Here is a 12,682-nt window from a genome sequence, read left to right on the forward strand (position 1 = left end):
TGAAATAGGGTTATGGGATTTCAAAAATAAAATCCTCAGCAGAAAAGTCCAACCTTGTTAATGATTTCTTCAGGAAGCCACAGGATCGCAGACAAAACTCAGGAGTTGTGACTAGTAACTGCCTGCCCAGAGCCAGGATTGTAGATAATAGCTGATTATCAAATAAATTATATGGACTTTTAAACTGATAAAACGGCTGCAGACAGTTTTCTTCGTCACAGTCTCCACATTAAACACAAAGTGCCCTTTCCAAATACCTTTCAACAAACTTAGTTTTGAGTTGTCTCTGCAAATTTTACCATAGGAAAAGCCAATTTTGATTTATATTACACAGTTGGAAATCATTCTCAGAATACTCTTCTTAACACAGCACTTTTTTCTTTTGTTACTTTATTTGCAGGTCAAAACTTGTCTGTCAAATTTGCGTTGTTTTAACCATCTTGTAGAAAATGAGTATGAACCCAAACAGAAGTAACCTCTCCTCCTTTCAGAATGTTGGATCAGGTAATCAATTAATAAAAATGAAGTTTGTTTGTAAATGCAATGAAATCTTTCAGAATTTGTTACTGATTTGGATCCTTTGATTCTGACACATGGATAAGATCAGTGTTCTGTTCTTATTCCATGTCTAACTCCATTTACCAGCCAAAATAAGGCCACAGCTGGATACGCTGCAGACAGCCAACCCTCCCCCATCAGTTTAATGCCAGGCTGGAACAGATATCGCTTACCCCCAGCTAAACAACTTGGGAAGGGAAGAAAAGGAATGGGGGTGGAGGTGGTGTAGAAAATTAAAAAAAAAAAAAAAAAGGAAGAATTTCCTTTTGTGTAGCTTCAGGCAGCAAATATTTTGCTCAACAAAGAACAAAGAACCTTGCACTCTGTGCTGAAGGTTACCAAGAAAAAGCTGGGGCTGACCTGGATGCAGGATGGGTTCAGGGCATGTCACATGCTGCAGCTCCCGGCCGCAGTCCTTAGAGCTGCATGCAAAGACAGTGTTAGCCAGGATGTATAAAGCACCCTGGCATAGTCACAAAGCCTCATCCTAAACATTGCCTTAAAAATAAACGGAAGAAACAAGATCTGGTTTGTGGAAAGCAGCTACAGTTCAACTAAACACATGCTGTTGTCCAGTTGGGATTTAACCATATGATTACGGGCGCTGTGGTACTGGAACCAAAAACGCAGAAGAACTGGTATAAGGTGTAGTAGAGAAAGGTTGAATCCAAGTAGCTACACGAAGGTGTCATGACCTTTTCTTACTGTACTTGTTTGGATTTCAAGTACAATGAACCCTTCATTGCTGTGGTGAACAGGCCTGAAAGTTTCCATGAGCTAACTTGTTTTTTGGCAAAAGCATCCAGTCTTTGTAGGATTAAATGTGCTCTACTGGTGTTGCAAGGGAGTAATAAACAATTATTAATGTCCTATTAATGAGTCTGCTAAGCTACTTATATAGAAGCCAGTGGAATTTATGCAAAAACATTTGAACTTCAGCTGTCTTCAAGCTATGTTTTGGACAGTACAGTTTTGATGTGAGATTAGCTTTCAATTTTAAGAGAGATTTGGAAGAGGGAAGGAGAGACAAGGATGGAAATTATCTTCCATTCCACAGTGAAAGGCGAAGTATACAAGGCATATACATTGTGCTTTATATCTGTGCTGTTAAGTAACTTTTACGTCTTGTTCCTTCTTTCTTATAACACGACAAATATGATAAATGGTTGATCTTATCCAGATGATTTTGTCTTGTCCTGACAAGAGTTCTGTTGAACCTCGGTCATGTTCCTTCTTTGTTCATTTGAACTTCATCATTCCTGTTGATACAAAATTGTGAAAATAGCTAAAAAAATGTCCAGTAAAACCTCAAATTGTAAGAAACTGCAGTTTCACTGCTCACAGCAGTGATGGTCTAACGGAGAGCTCTGTGAACTTACTGGTTCAAAGGCAATTTAGTTGTGTCATCATAACAAATGCATTAAGATTACAGGCAGTAAAATCACAGTCAGCATAAAAATATTAAATTCTATGTTGTTGTAAACCTGAGGCTTGGTTTTGAAGCTACAGGTTAATGTTTTTGGCCACTACCAGAGCTTCTAATTAACACACACTTAGCCAGGTCCACTATGCTCAAGAAGGTGTTTGATTTTGGTTTTTTGTTTGTTTCCCCCTCCTGTAATGTTGATTCCTTTTATCTTCTGCCTATTCCATTACATTATTAATGATGGTTACATTTGTTCTTAAATTTATGGGCTGTTTCTTAAGAATTGAGGAAGATGTGTTGTTACACACTTAGACTCACCACAGTCTGGGTTGAGGAAGCCTGTGCAACAGAGGTCTATTGACTGATGTCCTGGGCGGGAATGGATTCCAGGATTTTTTGCTTTCTTAGAAAAGAAGGTCCCAGAAATGAAGGCCCTCTCAAAGAATTCATTGCCACCTTCCACTAGGATTCTGAACCTAGTGATCCTCAATGAAACTGGATCATAGCAGCTCTGGTGAGGGGTGGGCATTCAAGTTTTGTGTCTAGGTTCATATAATTGTCTAAAGTGGTACTTGGAAAGAGGATTAAAGTATTGCCTCCAAGGATTTTAAAGGCGCTTTGCACATTTGAATGTTAGGTTTTCCTGCCAAGTGGCAAGCTGAGATTAGGCTTCTCGTGAGGTGGCTGAAGTCACAGGTGAAATGTGACTGAGCCAAGAGTAAATCCAGATTTGTCCCTTACTTTCAGAGGAAGCACTCGCTGGTGCTGCAGGAAGTGACACCGAAGAATGCTTCATTAGTTCAAAGCGCAGCCTAAGATGTGCTTTGCCGTAACACCCAAGATGCTGCTGTAAATGTTAATGGTGCCATTTCTACATCATCTAAGGTCTGAGTGCAAGCCTGCTGGGACTCATGTTTATCTCCTGCAGTGACACTGTCAGGAGCTGAATTCCTTTCTTTGCTTTCAGCAAATTGGGGCTTGAAACTGTAGGCTGGAGCTTGACACATTGTTGAACAATAACATCAACAACAGCACAGGCTTTTTTGGTTGGTGTCCTCTTCCAGAATATAAATTGTAATTCTGAACAAGTGTTAGGATGTGGAACTTCAAACCCCTGTCAGTGTTTTTAATGGTCCTATGTTTTTGTTGTTTTGAATGAAGGTGTGGCGCCTAGCATTACACTTCCTTAAGGCTATCTTGTAACTAATGTGCTCTTTGCAGATTTAGTTACAGCTTTGTATTTTAAGATCACTGAACTGAAACACCTGGAAAAACGAGCCTTGGTTTTATACTTTTCGATGAAGCTTTGCACGACAATCCACAGAGTAAGCAGAACGGTAACAAACTCCTGCTGAGCTTTGAATTGAGCTCGTTAGTATATTGGGGCTTGGATGCACTAGCTGCACAGGTTAAAAGAGGAAGTGGTCCAGAGCAGTATCTTACGTTTTGTTTCCTGAGCCCTGGGAGACTTGTGTTCAATTCTTTACTCTGCTGTCTGCTTTGCATTGTCTCTCTGCACCCCAGTTTCTCAGCTGTAAAACATCAGGACAGTAATACTTCCTTACTTCACAGACATTTTAGGAGGCTCAGGATTATGAAGGCTGAGCCATAGCCCTTTGCAGTAGATAGGACACCAAGGAGTCTGACCTCTTCCCAGCTGTGTTGCTGATTTGTAGTACAAATTTAGTGATGTCCCTCTACCCCTTATTTTAGACTCCATCATTTGCAAAAACAAAGATGGGAAAGCTGTGCATCCCCTCCTTTGCTTAATGTTCTGAGACAGTTATGACAAGCACAGTAACTGCTACAAAAGGTGTTCTTTTCAAGTTAGTGTGCAGGCGTGCACATGCAAAAGGCTACTCACTTGCTAAAAGCTTTTTTTCTTGTTTTCTCTTCCTTACAGATTCCAGCAAGATTATGGCAGAGTATAACCACACACAAAACCAGATGGAATTACAAAATGCTAGTTTGGTAAAGGGTTCTGTGGCGAATTCCCTTGAAAATGGTCTCCAGGATATTACGGAAAACCTCAACACGAAGAAATATTCATCAAGTCTCAAATTTAAAACAAATGGGGACTACGCTGGCTCTTATTTAACCCTTTCACAACCTATGCCAGTTAAATCTAATCCTTCCTCCAGTGTTAAAAATATACACTCTGTTACCAAAATTCAAGGAGGGAAGCAGTTCTCCTGTGAAAGCCCATATCTTGCAGATAAAAACATCTCTGTAAAGCATTTGGGTTCTGTATCAGGTGCATCTCCATCCCTCAGTGGGTACAGTTTAGGAAGGACAGACTTTGATATTTATGCCAGCAGAGAAAATGAAAAATCCATTGGACACATGGATAAGTTTCACTACTCAAAGTACAGTCTTAAAAACAAATCATATGACAATGTCTACTTCCCAGGAATGCTGGAGTCGAAGAAGATCTCGGGTTCACTTCTGACCATGTGGAATGGAAGCTCGGGGAATGAGCTGATGCTTTCACCTGCTAGCAATTCAGGGGCGGCCAGCATGCCTTCTAGCCCAAAGCAAGGCAGGAGAATGAATATTGAAGACAGCCTGGCTCTTCACATAAAACCAGCTAAGCACAAGGATGTGATGATGGAGACCCTGGCTTCACGGCCTAGAAAATACTCGGCTGGATCTCTAAGTCATATGGGAATGTACAGTCGTTCCCTACCCAGACTTTATAAATCCACAGAAAGCCAGCTGGTGCCATTAAGTTTGCCCCCCAGAAGCTCTCTGGGTAATACTAAAAGGAAAAAATTTGGAGAAAAAGATCTACCTCAGAATGCTTTAGATGGTGATAATTACCTGAATTTTTCTTCTTGCAGCTCAGGGGTTTTACCACATGCAAACTCTGTCTCTGGGAATAATCCCTATGTCAGCTCAACGCTCAGTGTTCCTGCAAGCCCTCGAATTGCTAAAAAAATGTTTTTAGCACCTTCTTCCCCATATCTTTCTGATGATTTTGATAGACTTGGACTCTCAGGAACAAGTCCCAGTAGCTCTTTCTCCCCAGTGGATTTTGACAGGTCATTTTCTGTGCGAAGAAACCTTTCCACCAGTTCCGTGGAACTTGATGACCCAGAGCTGGAAAGTTACAGACAGACACCAAACTCACTGCAAACATCCGTGCGAGAGCGGAAGAACAGCATTAGCTCAATTTCAGGAAGAGAAGACCTCATGGACTATCACAGGAGACAGAGGGAGGAGCGACTTCGGGAGCAGGAGATGGAACGGCTGGTAATTTTTTCAGTTTTTCATGGCAGTTACAATTTGCAAAAGGTCCATCCCAGATCTAGACATCAGCAAAGTATGAGCTTCTGTGTTTTGAGATTCAAATGTTGCCTGCTTCAGATGCCTTGTTTATTATAGCACTCCATGAAGCTAATGCTAATAGTGTGCTGCTGTAACAGCTTGGATAGTCAGTATCATTCAGCCATCTCAAAAAAAAAAAAATGCTGGAAGCCATGTAAATTGCTTTAAGTCATCCTGTGGGCTCTGTAAAAATGTCTACATACATACAACCCACAAAGTGCATTGATGGGATCCAGCACTTTTTTTGTATTAGGGGAGGGCACAGTTTTGTGGTAAGTGGATAAAAAACATGAGACTCCACTATAAGCTTGTCAGCCATGTGTGCAGCAGAGGCAGGTATACACTAGTGTGGGTTCAACATCCATCATCATAGCTTTCTCTGCTTGTGTGGTTTTTCCTTCTGATTTTCACTGAAACATAGGCCTCCTTGCTTTGCTTCTCCCCCTCCCAAAAGGGAGAGTAGCAGAGGGGACAGAGTTTCTGTCTTGTCTCTAGTCAATGTAAAGCAGCGCATACTGCTTCAGCTTGGGATTAAACTTGGTAGTAAGATGTAATTTATGTGTTACTGAAACAACCTCGATAGGAAAGAAAAAAGTCTTCAGAACACAGGAAGATGTTGAAACAGATTTTTTTTTTTTTTTAATTGAAAAGGTCTTTGAAAAGATGCTTAGTATTTCTTTGAAGTTTTCTCAGTGGCTACAAGAGTCTCTGACCCGATTACCAAGTATTCACATTGTACTGATTTTTTTGTCTGCATGGAAACCAGGGTTGTTAGATGGGCCAATTTGTATTGCTGAGTCTTAGATTTGAGACATTGTCTTTACATTTCTGTGCTTTATTTCAAATCTTTATGGCTTTGAGCAAAATGGAGATAGGATACAATTAAACCTGTCTAGTTTGCATACAGAGAGCAAGCTTGCAGGGGAGTTCACTTTCCAGGCAGGCCAAGGTGAAAAGCCACGGTAGGGCAGGGTGCAGGGGCAGGGGCTGCCCAAGGGACCCCAGCAATGGCCCAGCACCTGTGCAGGGCCACTGCTCCCATATCCAGCTGCGGTTGTGAGCAGATTCAGCTGAAGGCTTGTAACCTGTTCAGATGTCTTCCTCGTATCTCACATATGTCCTAGACACAAGTTGGGGAGGAACCTGCTATGCAGGCAGGAGCCTGCCTTTCTATCCCTAATCCACTTAGCACTGTAGTCTGTAGGATACTCGCTGTTTTGTAAGATGTGAAAATGTTTGTCTTTGCCTGCTTAGAGCCAGGGCTGCAGAGTTGAAGTGCAGGTATGAGGGAATGGCAGGCACTGCTCCTCTCCCACTTCGGTGAGCAGCAGGGCATGCATGCCCCTGACCTCCTTTGCCCCCTGAAACTTCTGCCAGCATCCTTGAAGCTGCAGCTTCGCAGCAGTAGGGGCTGGGCTCCCTGGGGAGAGGAGGGCCAGCTGCCAGTGGAAACTACTGGGTGGCTTAGGAAAAGTTACTTATGCTTGTGCATGTGAAAGTGGGAAGCATCAGCAGAAATGCTGGCAAGTTGTTTCTCTCACTTCTTGCTGCCTTCTCTTTCTTGTCCCTCCACTCCTTTCACAAATCTCACTTCTTCCTAGTCCTGGTGTCCTTGTGTAAACGCAAGACTCTTCCACACAGTTTTTGAAGCAAGGTAGGCAGAAGAAAAATGTAGGACTGCTTAGAGAACTTCATCAGAAACATAAGCTTCCTTTTTAGAGGATTAGACAGCTCCATGGTCCAGATGCAAAGAAGTAGAGAGCATCTTTCTTTGTACCAGCACTGCTCCATGGCTATATTGCTGGCACAGAGTGGTTTTGGGGTGCTGTGTTTGACAGCTGCTTTTCACTTGTGGATGGTGGGGTTTTTTGTTTTTGGCACGCATTGTAATCTGACTTAGTATCTGTGCTTGGTCTTTTCCATTTACTTTCATTTTTTCTTTTATTTATAAATTATTCCATGGGTTTTACTTGTGCTTGGTTTGGTTTTTAAGTGAAAGAGGTTCCTCTGGAAGTTCGCATTTTGAGCTGCTGCTACGGCCTGCACATGAAACCAAATCATCTGCTGTCATTGCCCAAAGAAATAAACAGAGAATTAAAAAAAAATAAAAGGTACAAACAGTAAAAATACATTGCAGTATTTTCTGAAGTGATTTTAACATCTGAGTGTTAATTTGTTCCCGTGCACCAAACAGAAAAGACATGCATGTACTTGTGCAGAATTCGGTGTTTCTCCCTGTCTCTTTCTTTTGGTTTGCCTTTTACGGCTGGGTTCACCCAAACTAGCTGAAGACTGGTGCCACTTCTGTTTTGCCAGCGTGTTCCTCTGTGGCTCGAGGAGCAGGAGGAACCGGAGTTTCCATTGGTGCTGAGCACTGGAGAGTGGTGGGCTGTGGGAGCAGGTGGAACAGCATGAGTTTACACCTGGAGCTTGCACAGGCAGTGCACTGGTGGGTCACAATCCGCTTCTGCTTCCACTCCAGCCTAGCTGACCAAACGTTGCATCTTGATGTAGGGATGTCTATACAACCTTTACAAATAGAAGTCATAGTTATTGCTAAGCTATCCCAGCAGCCTTGTAAGCAAGGAGAAAAAATATCACCATGATCTAAGAATATTCAATGAGATCGTTAGCTATTGAATTTTATTATTATTATTATTTATTTCAGAGGAAATCTCACTCTTTTTCCTGTCTGAGAAAAAAGCCCAAATATGGTAGCTGCTGGAACTGAAAGGCAGTCTTTGTTTTCAGTCCATGGGGAGGTCTGGGTTGGAACAGCACAGACAACATAGATATTAAGGCCAGCTGATGTGTTTGATATCTGCTCATTTGAATAGCACTGAACTTGATTTTTTAACTGCTAGTTTTTAGGCAGTACAATGTATTTCCTCTAGATGGTGGTAAGTACTTAAAAATTACATGTGCGGTGTCTTCATGATACCTTCCATAGTCCGGCTCTCTGAATGGATCTATGAACTTATGGTTCTTAATGAAGGAATTGTGCTGGGAGAGATTTCAGCTTGTATGACTGATGCCCAAATGAGCCATAATAAAAGTCAAGGAGCTTATTTCATCGTCCACTTTTTCACAGTCAGAAGAAAATTGAATTTCATTAAGTTTATTCAGCAAGTAAGAAATAATACAAACTATTCCTGTGCCTTGTTTGCACTGATGCATTACAATTCAGTAAGATGTGCTCATGTGAGGGGAAAGTGAAATGAAAATATTTTGGAATTTTCAAGGCGATACTGCTTTAAAATGATGGTTAATAGAGCTCACGTAAATCTCCCACAGAGCTTAGAAAACCTCAAATACATGTTTTATAAAATTATATTGGCACTGTGTCTTTTTATAGACCTTTTAAACATAAAGTACCCAAGCTGTATCTGAAAGTGCAAGTGACTTACATCTTACAGGAACCCCGGCCAAGTAGACAAAGGTTAGATCAAGGTAATTTTCCCCACCACTAGATTTGACAGCCTCTATAGTGTTACAGTATAGCTACTTAACATCAATGTAGTTTAGTAAATGAACAGGTGTTGTGTAATAGGATAAAAAAATCCCCACAGAATGTAAATGAGGATGCAGTAAATTTTCAGGAACATTCAATTTTAACTGTGTTCCAAAACATTTTTCTGGGATCTTTAATAATCCCAAGTGTGGATTACATATTCTTAATTTTTGCAGCATATATTTTATGCAAATGAACAGCATGGGCCAGGAAGAGATCAATTTCAGGAAACCTATTCTCATATACAGAACTGAAGTACTACACCAGAGCCGTAGTCTTTGGGCTCCTGTCCTCAGTGTGATTTGAAAAGGAGCATCTACATAGGTACCATAGGGCAAAAGGGCAATGGTCTGAACAACGCTGTTATTTTGGAAGTCAACAGCATTTCCTCTGGAGCCAAATACGTGCCTGCCGATACAGGAGCTAATTCTGCAGAAAGTCATCTGCTCAGTTCTTCCCTGCACGCTGGCTCTACTCCGTGCTGCTCATCTCACCACTTCTGCTTTTACTGTTACGTTTCTTCTGTACCTTTACTGGGAGGGTGAGGACAAGGCGTGCCAGCCCAGTCCCAGCACCCGGTGTTCTGCTCAGAGCTGAGGTGGTCTCTCTGCAGTGCATCTCCATGCAGATGCCTCTGTTGTGAAAGGTTGCCTGCATATCGCCTGGGAGAGATGGACATGAAATATGAGTGCTTTTTCCAAATTCTGTGCTGCTAGCGGTAAACTCAGAGCCAAAAGACTAACTATAGCAAAACAAGGATTGAAAATGGTGAAATAAACAAGGCAGAAGTGAAAAACTGGTACAAACTGGAGGGGCAGGGAAGAACAGTTGGTGAGCTGTTCTCAGACACAGTTAAAGTCTAGCTTTGAAATAAGCTTCTCGGTGTCTGACAGGTGTGAAATCACCAGCTCCTTAGAAATGCAGGAAGGAAAGAGAAACCTTTCTCCTGCTTCTTGTCCGTTGGGTACTGAATGTATTTGTAAGAAAGTTCAGGGTGTTTCTGCAGCTCTCATCCCTAGTCTCTCTGCCGTTCCACCCCGCCTCCATCCTTTTTGACTAGCTGCTGCTCCAGCTGTTTTCTGTGAAGCTTGTTTTTTGCCTGCCCGTGCAGTTTTTAAAGAGCAACAGTGGAAAAGTGCTGTTCTTTGGTAGCTGAAAGGAACAACAGCCTCTTCTTCAGGTAAAGGAAGCCTCGGCCACATGGACTAGCTGTAGTTCTCATTAGCGTTCGTCACAAAGGACAGACTGCACATGTGTTTTTAATGAAACATGGCATTATCCATGGCACTTGCGAATGGCAGTTACCTAAAAAGCTTCCTGCTTGCCTCAGCTCATTAGCCAGGTCTTGCCTTGATGTCTAGATAGAGCATTACCTCGATGCCTTTGTAAAATTAATGAACGTGACATGCAGCAGATGAACAAATCCAGAATCACTGACGTGGTTGTTGTTTAAAAAGTGGGAGATATTTATCTCTGCTATTTTGGAAAATTTTCTTTGCAGTGTACCAGGGATGTCTCTTAACATCGTTGTTAATCAATAACAGAAGAGGGTTATTATCCCCTTTCCCACCTTTCTCCTTCAGCACCTAAATTTGCAGCTATCCATAGGAGGTGTGTAGCTTTGTCAAGGCCAGGAGTGGTCGAACTGCTCAGGCAGAAAGCGTACAAGACCTGCATGTACTCTTTTTTGGTAGCAGGCAAGAGAGCCACAGAAAATACATGGAGATGTTTTAGACTGTTAGAAAGGACATTTTATGGGGAAATACACTGAAAGGCTTACAAGGCTTGATTAAACGTCTCCCTCCCACCAGAGCAAATTTTAAACAAATTTCCTTCTTCTGACATACCATGTTTTCCCTCTCTGCCGTGTTCAGCATCACAAATAACTTGTGTGGTATTTCTTGCAAAGTTATTGAATAGATTTTCCATGTGCTGCTGATTTTCCACTTTTCATTGCACGCATTCTTTCCTAGCTTGCTGCTTGACTCAGAAATTTATTCTGGAAACAGTTAAATGCAGGTGTGCTGGATCTGGAATGAGTTGGCTGAGATGAAATGATGAGAATAGAGCGTATAAAATAACCACAGAGCTTCCTGTCCATAAGCCTCTTGGCACATGTCAAAATAGAGCTGAGAGATATCAGTATTTCTGTAATGTGCCTGAAAGTTCATCAGGAATTTTTTGAAGACTGGCAGAGGTTTTACTGCAATTTTTAAGCTTTTCTGAGCATCTGAGACTTGGGGGAAAAAAAGAATCCTTCCCTTCCACCACCCCCGCTCCCCTCCGACTGCTCAGCAAAGGGCAGGTTTGCACTGTGAGCCCCTTACCTGAGCTAGGACGAGCAGCAGCTGTGCTTTGAAATTTGCCGTTTCCTATTATTATTGAAGGGATGGAGGCTTGACACAGGGTAGCTTGATATACCCTGTTGTTGCAGGGAAGGGTGGTACGTCATGTCCCGATGCTCTGTTTCCCGTCTATAACCATTATGATGACTGCACGAAAGGGCCAGGCCTGGTGCTGTCACAACAGGGAGAGCTGCATAATTACCGTCAATCCCAGCCAGCACTTGCACAGCTCTTTAGGAATTGGGTTGTGTGGCCAAAAGACTTAGTAAGAGGGAGGACAGCAGCATTGGAGGGGTAAGGGAAGAGGCTTAGGGTCTGGCAGTGACTGCCTGGAGGGAACAGGGCTTTGGGGAGTTATAATTATGTTGATCATTTGGGGTTGAAGGATGTTTGCAGAATGTGCTGGACCCTTTTCGTGGAAAATAGAAAGTTGCAGTTGCTGCCCCGCAGCTTCCCCAGGCTCCATTATTTCAGCAGCTCATCTCGGCCGGTGCCACTACAGGAGGCTTCAGAGGAAACCTGCAGTGGGAACCTGGGAATAAGCTACTTGAAGGCAAAATTGCTGTCTCGCAGTGCTCTCTCGGTTGGGTAGTGCTTGGAGATGCATGGGTTCAGATGGGTTCTCCAGCTCAGAAATGCAGCTTTTAACAGCGGGTGATGCAGGGTAATGTGAACGTGTAGTGCATACACTTACTGGGTAATCTCTTGGTTGCTGTATAAAAAGCTGGGTGCTTGTAAACTGGTGTTAAATTTTCATAAAACTCCACTGGCTTGCTGCAGGGAAAGGGCAGGTAATGCATTGCCTGAACTGCTTTGCTTGATCCTTGTTATGCCTTGCTGTCGGGCATAAGAGAGTGTTAGGATTGTCAGAAAGAGCTGCTTTGCAAATCCTGTTTGCAACTGTAATGCCAGGCAGAGCTTGGAAAGCAAATACATCTGCAGTGGGTCCTGGGGTAGGAGGCTGAGGATTTGGGGTTATTTGCTTTCTTTTTAAATACTACTAAAATTAAGAAAGATTTTCTAGAAATCAGAAATGAGGTCATTAGTGCAGGTATTAATGGCAAGCACGGAACTCTCACAGTGGTCTTTTTTCCAGCAGAATTTTCAATAGGCTTATGGTAAGCAATTTTTCCTTTACATTATTTTTCTTCTTTAGCAAAAGAAATGTGAAATTATGTAAAAGCATTACCTCTTAAAAATGAAAAAGTAAAAAGAATTTCATCCAAAAAAGAAGTTACAGGGAGTTATGCATTCAGTGAATAAAAAGAAATATAGCCTTCTATTACTTAGTATAAAGTATCGTAGAGATCTAGAAATCCTTCGGGAATTAAATGTTTATATAACAACTTGAAACACATCAGGTCAAACTGGCACAGCTTTTCATATTCTCAAGTTTGAAATGTTAGTATAAATCCATAGAGAATTTGAGTTAACTGGCAAATAAAGATTTCCCCCACTTCAGTGCATTTGACATCTATTGTATTTTAGATGTGATGCTGTATTTTTCCGTTAATG

The 12,682-nt window shown here is 42.0% G+C and overlaps 1 protein-coding gene across 1 annotated transcript in view; it reads left to right on the forward strand.

Annotated features, from left to right (window-relative positions):
* Positions 1-399: 399 nt before the first annotated feature.
* The window catches only part of PHLDB2 (pleckstrin homology-like domain, family B, member 2), a 55,588-nt gene continuing 43,305 nt past the window's right edge, over positions 400-12,682 (forward strand). The window contains exons 1-2 of the mRNA XM_010132999.1: positions 400-504; positions 3,888-5,236. Coding sequence (XP_010131301.1) covers positions 450-504; positions 3,888-5,236 — 1,404 coding nt within the window. The 5' untranslated portion in view covers positions 400-449. The remainder of the gene's footprint in view (positions 505-3,887; positions 5,237-12,682) is intronic.

The sequence above is a fragment of the Buceros rhinoceros genome, unplaced genomic scaffold (assembly GCF_000710305.1).
Source record: "Buceros rhinoceros silvestris isolate BGI_N320 unplaced genomic scaffold, ASM71030v1 scaffold24033, whole genome shotgun sequence".
In the NCBI taxonomy this organism is placed as follows: Eukaryota; Metazoa; Chordata; class Aves; order Bucerotiformes; family Bucerotidae; genus Buceros; species Buceros rhinoceros.